Here is an 11540-nt window from a genome sequence, read left to right as displayed (position 1 = left end):
TTAAGTGACTTGCCCAGGGTCACACAGCTGGGAAGTGTCTGAGGCCAGATTTGAACCTAGGACCGTCTGTCTTTAGGCCTGACTCAATCCACTGAGCCACCCAGTTGGGGCTCCCCCACCCCCCATCCCTTGTCTCATTTCTTGTAAGCACCGATCCTGCATGAATCAGGAGGCATGGCAGAATCACAAGACAACATCTATAGATCTACACAAAATCAGGGAGCTCAAAGGGAAGTCTTTGAATATTTACTTTATCCAGGGAATGTGTATAAGGTAGAAAAGATGGGATACACTTGGCCTATACAGTCAAGAAATATCAACTGATCGTGGGAATGAAGATGGAAGTGAAGAAGTTTGCTTCCACCTCGTTGCTGGACACCATGGGGCAGGCTCCATCATTCTGCAAATCCTGGGAATATTATCACGTAGCCACATATTGCCATCTACTGGATATCCCCATAATAGGCTATGCTTGGATTTGGGAGACTGAGAAGGAATCTTTCTTGAGGAACTAGGAAGGAACAAAGTCAAAACGAGCCTGTCCAAGAGGAAAGAAATCCAACTCCTAAAGCCATCAAATACAGTACAGTAAAATACAGCGAAAATAAGCAGTAAAGTTAAAGTATTTTATTAATAATTTATTGTCAGTAAGAAAGACTGGCTAATGGTAGTTTTCAATAAAAACCTTTACAAGACCATTGCATCACAAATATACAGACACTATAAAAACTGTGTCGTGGTGGTTTTGGTTCTAAACAGGTATGCAGAGGGTCCCCATTACACTTTCCAAGAAGGGAAAAATGTGTTTAATCCTAAAATACAGCAACCCATTTAAGACATTTCCATGTACCGTGTCTGACCTAGAAAATACCAGGTCTCTTTTCATTCTATATACAGCTAGTATTGCAAGAATATGGTGAAATGTTTCCATGAAGACTCGTACCATAATGGAAATGGACATAACAGCAAAAGCCTGATAATCAAAATCAGGATTCTGGGCAACAACAGAACGATATAACTAAGATTCAGTGGAAAATGAACTGGCAAAAAAAAAAATATCTACAAAATCTAATTAAAAATTATTAAAAACAAATCTGTACATAAAATTTACAAAAGGAAAAAAAAACAGAAAAAGTTAATGTAATGAAACCTAGATGAATCATGCTAAAATGGTGATGAGGTCTGGCTGATTTTTTTTTGCTTTTATTATCATAGATCAAGTAAATTAAAAAAAAATCACACATTTATTAATGGCACAGCCCATGTAAATCTTAAGTTGATCCAATCACACACAGTAGGTCAGGAAATGGAACCCAGGTAACATGTGGAAATGAGCTGCATGATCCAGAGCAGCCATGCCAGTTTTAGCTCCTAGAAAAACAAAGCATCCAAGCATCTGCTGCAAAGAAAATTAAGATCTTCAGGATATCGGTCTAGAATGTAAATTCTTGAAAGTCCAGGCACTTTTTTTCCCCCCAGAATGTGAGTGTCAGACTTCTGTGTGTTGCTGTGTATCCAGCGGAGGGATGGTCACCTCTTCGAAGTGGCCATCCTCTCCGCTCTCATAGTCACTCATCATGACCTCCGACTCCATCTCGCAGCAAGCGGACACGTCGGAGCAGGAAGCCGTCGAAGCATACACAGACATGGACATGTTGTCTACGGTGGGTGCTTCAAAGTCTCTGCTGTACCCCGGAGGGTACGGGGTGAAGGGTTCTCTACAACTACTGCTCTCTCCGTGCGCTGTCTTTTGAGGTTCAGACATATCTACGGGGTAAAAGTTGGGCAGAAACTGGTTGAAGTTGAACCTCTGCCGGCTCTTTGTGGAGGAGCTCAAGCTCCGCGTGGCAGGCATGTCTTTAGGGGGTTGTATTGATTCGAACTGATCGCTGAATTCTGGTGGCAAGGGGGGGAGTTCGTCGGGTGCAGGGAAATCCTCGGGGGGAGGAGGGAAGTCGCTCTCGATGTCGTAACCTCCTGGGTAATAGTCCGTATCGATGGCACTTGGGTCTGTATAGAGGGGGGTCTGCTCATCGATGATCTCGTAATTGGGGAACTCTTGGATATCTGGCAGCGGAACGCTCGGCATCCAATCGGAAGTATCCCAGTGATACCCTAAGGAAGAGGGAAAAATTCCACAAAGTGTAATTAAATATTTTAGTTTTTTTTTCCTCTCATAAATACTCTGGGGAAAAAAAAAGAAAGAAAGTGTAATATTAAGACATGCTTTATTTTTAGGTTAATTTGTTTGATTGAATTGCATTCCTTTTGGGGACTGCTGCTCCTTACCTATACAGAACTGTTTCATGGTGCAAAAGCTCATGTTTTTGAAAAGTTAGGTTTTTTTGTGGGTATATACATCAGCCAAGCAAATAATTTTTACATAAGCAATGTGCTAAACAAGGAATTGCATATAAGGTAATCAGAAGCAAACATGCGTGCTACAAACTATATTTTTGGGAATGAACAGTTTAGTTTCAGACTTATTTCAGCTTAAAATATATTTGGTCTAATATCAAGTATGAATTCTGAGTGAAATTTGTTCATTAAATGAGCAGCCTAAATATATTTAAGTACTTAAATACTTTAAATATTTTTAAATACTTAAAAATCTTCAAGTCAATCTTTAGAATGTTAGATGCTAGAGTAAAAAAGGTCCCCAATACATAATATATAGAATAATGACTATATTTTTTGTGCATGCAAGCAAGCAGTTTTATCTGAACTGAAAAAGAAAAACATTCCTTCCTCATTTCTGTCTATTGAGATTCTACTTTTTAAAAAAATCCTTACTTTCTTAGTAACAATTCTAAGACAGAAGGGAAATGGCTAGGCAAATGGGATTAAGTGACATGGCCAAAGTCACGCAGCTAGGGAGTGTTTGAAGACAGAATTGAACTCAGGTCCTCCTGACTCCAGGCTTGGCACTCCATCCACTGTGCCACCCAGCTGCCCTAAGAGATGCTACTTCTTTAAATATCTCCATAAAACAGTCCTCTACTCCCCCTAACAAGAGCAAGTAAGGCTCTCTACCTTCCATAAACTTCCGTAGGATCTCCTAGATTGAGATCACCATCCCCCAAATCAGGAAAACTTAGTTTCAAATTGTATCATAATCAAAGACTGGGATACATAGCCCTGGGCAAATTATTTCTTGGGTACTTCTCAGGGTTCCCAGGCAACTCTCAAGATTATCAATGCTGGGAGTATTTCCTAAAACACTGAAATCACCAGTTGGTTTAGACCAAAAACCATTAAGAAGGTTTGTCTGTACCTCTCCCTTTGCCCCTCTTACAGTCCTACCTCGTACTATATGGGGAAAAACTACATTATAACTTTTGGGATGCCCTGTACTTATGTGTGTATAAGCTATAAGCTCTTTGAGGGCAGAAACCATGTTTTCTTTGCATCTTTTTCTAGAAAGACATGCAGTAATGCAAGGTCATGAATGCTGTTCACAGTCAAATAACTATCAACAATGCAAAAATTAAAGTGAATAAGTGAAATCAAATCTTTATTAAGGTCAAACCTCTATATAACAAACTTTTTAAAAAAAGTGAATACCAAAGAACAACCGCATGCATAAGTCACCTTTTGATTTGGTGAGATCAGGTGCAGCGAAAGACTCTTTAGACGGCAAAGTAAAAAGAGAAGAAAATATTTACAATTAGGAATCAAACAGGAAATGTAAGTAAGAAGCAATAAAGACACAGTGGCTACGGGTGGCACCAATGGGGAAACGAGGTTCTCTAAGTGACCGACCCTGTCAACCTACAGAAAGTATGGCAAAAATGTAGCCAAGGACAACAACTGCTAGGTTGTGTAACATTCTCCTTAAATAAATTATTTTGTTTTTCCTGTGATTAGGAATTTGCTTTTGGAAGAACAGAATCAGAATTGAAGAAAATGAGCCAACAAAAATCTAAACTCCAAGCAATTAAAATCACACACATAGTACTGGAAACAAAATTGATATGAATTATTAGCTCTAAGCACCCACAGGAACACATAATTAGCAACATTTTAACTCCATTCTTTTAAAGTCATGCACTATCTTCCCCAGAGTCCAAGATAATGGAAAATCACAAATAGAATGCCAGGGTATTCAACAAAAATGAATAGTTCTTAGGACACCTGTGACCAGCTCCAGAGGTTCTTTTCTTTCCAAATCCTGCTCATTATAAATGGAATGGAATGTGATTTGACTGGTTTTAACACATTTTAACCAATTTCTAAGGAAATAATCTCAATAAACTATTTTCTTTCCCTTAACCTGTAATTACATACATCCTTTGATCAGTATAACCCAGAGGAAAACATGATATGGCTATGAGCATCCAAAGAACCCAAGGATTAAAGGGGACCTCAGTGGTCATGTTGGCAATTCAGCCTGTATCTTAAATAAGGATCCCCCCTTTATCACATTTTTGATAAAAGATGCTACTAGAAAGCCATCCAGGGGCAGAACTCTACTACCGGAGGATGCTCAATTCTACTTGCAGAGACTGCAAATGGTTAGGAAGGTCTTCTTCATTTGAAGATGAAATCCATCTTCTTATTGGAAATTAGCCACCCCTAACTTAAACCCTCTGGGACTAAGCAGAGAAAAAAGTAGAAAAGAATGCTAGATTTCAAGTCAATATGTCTAAGCTGGAACCCAGGTCTGCCACCGATCACATGTATAGACATGGGCCAATTTTTAACTCTTGGCATTAGCTTTAATTTTGTTTTCTCTATAATGAAGGGTGACCCTTTTAATCTAGGTCCTTTCCCATCTAAATCTGTGAGTCTCTGATAATAAGTTCCTCTTTTTTAGGACACCTATTAAATATCTAAAAGTCGACTAGCCTACACCTCCCTCTGCCCCCCAACTTCTACCTTCTCTAGGCTAAATATTTCAATTTCCTTTAATCAATCTTTCTATGGCATGATTTTTAGTTCCTTTATCACCCTGCTCTCCTTCTCTGAATTGTGCTCTGGTCTGCTGAAGCACTTTCTAAAATGTGGCAACTAGAAAGGCATACAAGATAGATGTTGTATATTAACTCTGGAAAAGCAATGTTCAGTCTGTTGTTTAAAATGACAAGCACACCTTACAGCTATCTTCTAGAAAATTCAACTCATTGCAACTGAAAGTACTTTAGGGACCTTATGAAGAGTCTTAAAAACATTTATAAATAAATTTATAAATAATATCTGCCAAAAATGAAGTACATTTAGACTGAAAGCTCCTGGAGGGCAAGGATTGTCTTTTGCCTTCCTCTAAATCTCTAGGACTTAGGACAGTGCCCAGAACAGAGTAAGCTCTTAAATAAATACTTATAGGTTTAGTGAAAAGACTGCAGGTTTTAGAATCAGAAGACCTGGATTAAAATCTCAACTCTGCCCTTTAAGTCAATTTTCTTTCCCATGTATAAAAATCAGGGCTTTGGCCTTTGGGGATCTTTAAGGTCTAGAAGATCTTTAATGATCTTCTAGATCTACTGAGACAATCCTATAAATACAATTCTGTAATTTTTAAGGTAATTCACAAAATGTAACCCTCATTTCCAAAACAGTTCAGTTTTGTATCTCTAAACTGTGTTAAGATAGGGCATTTGGATATATTACTTAGTGAGAAATGCAACATGAACATGGAGTGTGAGACTTCTATTCAGGCAGACTTAAGCTTGAAGTCAGAACCAATGATATTTTCTAAACTGTATGTATGACCTTGGTCAAATTGTTGAACCTTGGCTTTCTGGTTTGCAAAATGGGAAGTGATTTTTGCCCTACTTACCTCGCAGAACTGTCCACCCCAAAAACCTTGTGAAATGTCAGCTAATAGCAGAGTTCTATAACAAAAGGTTCAGAAACAGCCACTAGAACTGGGTTATGGGGATCATTTCCTTGTCTAAAGAAGCAACTGCCTCACAAAAATAGATATGGTGCTTTTCTTAATCCAATACACCAAGAAGAATGTCAGGACATTTTTCCCTCAGAAAATTAAACATCCTTTAGGCTTAGCACAGTTCCTGGCACATTGTAGGCATTTAATAGATGTTTATGGATTAACTGAATGAGGAATTCTGTGTAGTAACTTTTTTTTCATGACAATAAAATTTTTTTTGACAGCCAAAAACTAATCTATTATGTCATGCCATTATAAAAAAAAAAGTCTGTGACACACAATTCCTAAATCTAATAAAGGTTCCAGTGTAATTTTTATGAGAAACTGCAAGCACCGATAGAAAATGAAATGTGTGTCTGCCTCAGTTTTGAAGAATGTCACTTAACCCTGGTACAGTGTAATATTCTCAGATGGTTTGTTTCTAGGACCCCTTTTCATTCTAAAAATTGACTGACCCTCCAAAGGGAGTTTTTAAAATGTGGGTTGTATTTACCAATATTTACTACATTAGAAATGAAACACATGTTAGTATTGTTATGAAAATAGTTTTGATCTTACTGATAGCCTGTTGTTCCCCTTACCCTCTCCCCCTACTTTTGAGAACCCCTGATGAGATAAATAAGAAAATAGGCAGCTAGCTTTGGAATTAGATAGAGCTGTGTCCAAATCTTGACTCCACCTAGTAACTGTGTTACCCCCAACAAACCCTCAGATGTCTTGACCTTTTCCCCTCCACCCAGGTGACTAAACTAAAAAGCAGGCAAAGATGTGCACTCAAAGGAGTTTCCTCATACAGATAACATCATAAGGTTAGTCCCATCCTTTCCCCATTGTTCAAATCAGTCATTTGGAAACTCTCCCAATTTTCATGGAACTATTAACCATTCTCTTTGGATGTACAATGCAAGAATTAGAACTTATTTTCTGATGCCAATGTCCAAAAGACTCCTGAGCCCAAAATAAGTCAGAGGAGGCTTCAGCTGCCATTTGGGAAGAAAGTAGGATGACTTAAGTGTCTAATAATGATAATAATAATAATAATAATAATAATAATAATTAGATATAATAAGTTGTTATTCTGATGGTGTGTTTTAGGGTTTTTTGTTTTGTTTTGTTTTAGTGGTCTTGAATTAGTGAGGCTTCTAAATGTCTTGGTACCATCCTATATGAAAACCAGAAGACCTTTTCACTTGAATAACCAAAGAAAACAATGAAGTTAAAACTATATGTCTAAAAGTTTTATAGAACACACAGCTTACAAACACCAAAAAATGTACATATGCAAGAAGAGGAGACAATAAGAGGCCCTGACATTTTTTATTAAGATTTTGTATCAACGATGTATAAATGAGGAGGCAGCTAGGTGGCTTCATGGATTGGGAGCCATGCCTGGAGCCAGGAAGGTCCTGGATTCAAATCCTAGCTGTGTGACCCTGGGCAAGTCATTTAACTCCTCTTATCATTCTTTTGCCTTGGGAAAAATATATAATATTGGTATACAAATATAAATATATGGTATACAAGTACAATATAATCTACTCCCCCACCCCTGCAAAGTATGCATTAGCCTTCCTCTTGAATCTGAAGATGAAGCAGAGTCTGTTAGGTTTGGACTGGTTCTTGGAACTTATCTAGACCAATCTCCTTAACTCCCAGGTAAGAATACTGAGATTGAGGGAGAACAAGGTGGAATAGGTCAATCAAGTTTCCTGAGAGCCTAGTGTTAATTTACTAAGAGTGAATAAGATAGGAAGGTGGCAGCATTTTTTTCATCATTCTGAAATAGTCTTCTGAAGACACGCTTACTGACTCCCCTTGATACATAGGATCCACCAAACACAAGCCAAAAGATTTCACACAAGACACATTTTGACGAAGACTTCATTAACATCAAGCCAATCGGTGAGCCACCGTACCTATGCAGCCATTGTAAACAATGAAAAGCGAAGCATCTATGCGTGAATGTGTACAGATAGATACCTTCTGTATCCACCATGTCAACGTCAACGACGGCATTGACAAGGTGTATTACCGTCACCACGGAAGCTTGGAAGGGTGCAAAAGTTAGGGAAAACTGGCGTTAGTAGGAGCGAGAAACAAACACGAAGAACAGAAAGGATTCTATCTACGAGGAGGAGGAGGATTCAAACATGGCAACGGTTGCTACTAGTCGTTAAAGCATCAGCCTCCTCGCTTGGGTCACTGGTTGGTTCTCTACAAAGTGCCTCAAATGTAATTAACATCTGGGAGACTTTCCCCATCAATTACCTTATGGTAAAGTTCAGAATTTATTTATGAGTAACTGGCATGATAAAAAATGAAAATTCCTATTGTTTTTATCTAAATAGCCATAAAATGTCCAATTTCATAAGTTACAAGTGAGCATAAGAATATGTTTTTTCTTAACTTCAATGTCTCAACTTCTAAAAATTTTTCTTAGTTTAATTAAATGTCTCAAGAGCTAAAAATATCAAATTCAAAGAGGCAGCTTAAATTTTAATTCAATTCAACAAACATTTGTTAATTATCTACCATCTGCAAAGCATTGTCTTGGATGAAGGGAATATACCAAGTTAAATAAAACAAGGTTCTTGACCAGAATGGGTTTATAATCCAGCAGGTGGATAATGTATGTACATTAATTACACATTGGGAGAGTTCAAAGAAGCATGAAAGATCAAGGGAAATGATATTCACTTGTCGGGGTATGGGGGAGGATCAGGGAAGTTTTCCTAGAAGAGATGACACCCGAACCTAGCTTTGAAGGAAGGGGGAAATGTCAACAAGTGGAGAAATAGAAAATATCCCTTTTCACATTTACAGGTATGAGAGATGGGGAGGGTGAAGATCAAACTGCCGACAGGAGAAAGAAGGGTTAGGGACAAAAGTTTTTTGGAGACAGCTTTACAACGTAAAAAACAAAAACAAAGAAACCAAGAGCAAAGAATCTCTGCTTCCCTTGGCTCTAAACACAGAAGAGGAATGAGAATGCCTCAAGAGCTGAGAGAATGACTTTGTGACTCAAGTGCCCCAATTTTCTTATTATGGGGAAATGATGTGGGAGAGAGTTTATAGAAGGGGATGTCCAACAGTGTCAAGTGTGAAGGTATTAAAAGCCAAAACCACTAAATTTTTAAAATACTTTTGGGGGCTGTCTTAGCAAATTCTTCAGAATAAAGATGAAGTAAGTTGCATTTGGACAAAAATCAACACTATAAATGCCCTTTTACAGAATGCAATGAACATTAATCGCCTTCTATGAAAAGTAGGATGGAATGCTGATTTGGAAAAAGTTCTAGATTTGAATCTTTCCCTTGACATGTATTAGTGGTAAGATCATGGGCAAGTCATTTCAACTCCATGAGGACTTATCTTAAATGGCTTCTCTTGTAAGTCACAGATTGTCTCACAGCTGGTAAATATGTTTATTATGAAGTGTGGAAAACTTGCATAAGCTGGAATTGATGATTATTAACCCTACAGAGTAGCCTTTCATTTTATAACCAGAAATCATAATCGATTAACGAATACAATGTCAATCAATAAATGAAAGAGGAATTCTGCAAGATGGCAGGGATACAAAAATTTTTTTTGCTGTCAAAGAGTTCATATTCTATAATGACTGAGGGAGTAGGAGGGAGTAAGATTATATGCACAAAACAATAAGGCAATTTCTGGAGGAGGCCACTAGCAGCTGAGGGAATCAGGAAAGGCTTTTAAATTAAGTTTTAGTTAGCAATAATTAATGTATTAACTATAATGATCAATTTAATAATTTTAATAATGAAATTAATAACTAGAAATAAAATACATGAATACTAATTAATGTACTAATTGTAATTATTTAATAATTTTAATGACAATTTAATAATTAAAATAAAACATGTGAATAATAATCAGTGCTATGATTATTAGTTAAATAATTTAAATAAATGATTAGTAATAATTAAAAATAAAAACAGAGAAATTAATAATAATTAGTGTACAGTAAGATTAAAAAGAGAAAGAATAAGTTTTGGTCATTATAACCAAGCTTTCAGAGATCTTTATGGAGAACATTTAATGGATATGTTATATAATAACACCAATTATTGGAATTAGTGTTAAAAAAAAGCAGTTCTCTTATCCCCAAGTATAAATATGACCTTTTTGCACTACATCTGAGGTACATGTAACCACTTTTTATACAGTGCTGGATTTTTCTCCTTACATAAAAGATCATATTATGTTAAAGCTAGAAATAATATTCAGTTACTTGATATAATATTTTACTTTTGTTTCTTACATGTCAGTAAAACATTTTGTTGAAGAACTGAAATGTAAAATTTTTTTAAAGGGGGAGTGATTGAATTTAAAAATACTCAGACTCATGGTGGATGTGTCTATAACAGAGAGCTAAGAAAAGTGTCTGTGAAAGTTAAATGTGTTAGAATTTTCTATCTGCTCTAAAAAGGAGACCTGTTGTGTTTACTGTTTGTTGACCACAAAAAAACATCTGACCTGGCCAAGCAAAGTGCAGTCTTGGCTGCTCATGTCAAATGAAACGTTCGCCATGTATATTAACATCATACAAGAATACTATAAGCAGCGATGACTTTATTCAACAATCCTTAGGGTATTAATTTCAATCAGGGCACAAACCAGGGACACTCAGGTTCGTCCAAGGTATCACGCATGATATCTGGTGACTAATTCAAATGGAAAAGGGATTTCCTAGAGTCAGGGAGGTCCTACTAGGTGCCCCTTTTTGAGCATATTATGTTAACTGCATCAAGTCTCATAGCCTTCCGCCATTTGAAAGAAGCAGAGCTTGTCATCTACCCAAGAAGAATCAAGCGGATGAAGAATGCACATTGCCCAGATGATAACACACAGTTTGACGAAGTCTAGAGCCTCTAACAAACCCTGAGGGGGGATCTTGGAGAGGCTGAGTATTATGGTAAAAGTCTCCAGCACCTTGGATAGCTCCTGTAAGGATGATTTATAGGCAGGCATGGAGAAGAATGGTGTCAGATGGGAAGGCACAGGTGATTTATTATCTCTCTGGGTGAAGGATTTTTCCTAATGAGGAGATAAATAAATAAATCCAGCCAAGTTATCTGAATAGGCTTAGAAAAGCCCTGTATTTCTTCAAATACAGAGCAATGCTTATAGAAGTCATTGAAACGAATGTTTGCTGAAATGAACTCAACTCACAACAAACCTGGCATTTTGCTCTTGAATAATATTTTCTATCATGCTAATAACTCAAGATTGAGCCTTGGATTACTGGGAATGGGAGGAATAGTATTAACTTCAGAACCTTACTTAGAAAGTATGTGCAAATTATTAAAGCCCAATTACCGATAGAATATGAATGATTTATAAATTTCCTTGTAGCTAACATAAAACTGAGAGGTACTCTGTTTAAATGAGATCTCCAGGGTGTTAAGAAAAAGGTCATCTAATTCAAATATGTATAATATAAAAGGAATGAAAAATAGAGATGGTAGCAACTAAAGCACAGTGGAAAACTCTTATTCTACTTACCATTGTCATCGCAGGATTCTGACTGGAAAGAGCTGAGGGACTGGACTTCAGACAGGCTTTCCCGAGCGCTGTAAGGATGGGATACTTTTTCCTCCAGAGGCTTCTTTGAAATACAGGGTTC

The 11540-nt window shown here is 37.1% G+C and overlaps 1 protein-coding gene across 1 annotated transcript; it reads right to left on the bottom strand.

The window, feature by feature from the left end:
* Window positions 1–605: 605 nt before the first annotated feature.
* Window positions 606–11523, bottom strand: LOC123254967 (protocadherin Fat 1-like). The gene is made up of 3 exons (XM_044683848.1): window positions 11420–11523; window positions 3592–3627; window positions 606–2115 (listed from the first exon to the last, which is right to left on the bottom strand). The coding sequence occupies exon 3, from the start codon at window positions 2087–2089 to the stop codon at window positions 1490–1492; it is 600 nt and encodes a 199-aa protein (XP_044539783.1). The 5' UTR covers window positions 2090–2115; window positions 3592–3627; window positions 11420–11523; the 3' UTR covers window positions 606–1489.
* Window positions 11524–11540: the final 17 nt, after the last annotated feature.

This window comes from Gracilinanus agilis, unplaced genomic scaffold, assembly GCF_016433145.1.
Source record: "Gracilinanus agilis isolate LMUSP501 unplaced genomic scaffold, AgileGrace unplaced_scaffold36541, whole genome shotgun sequence".
NCBI classification, from domain to species: Eukaryota; Metazoa; Chordata; class Mammalia; order Didelphimorphia; family Didelphidae; genus Gracilinanus; species Gracilinanus agilis.
This window is presented reverse-complemented; position numbering and strand designations above follow the sequence as displayed.

Bases quoted from the DNA above. Each gene is read 5' to 3' on its own strand.
- LOC123254967 (XM_044683848.1), bottom strand. From the start codon at position 2,089: ATGCCGAGCGTTCCGCTGCCAGATATCCAAGAGTTCCCCAATTACGAG.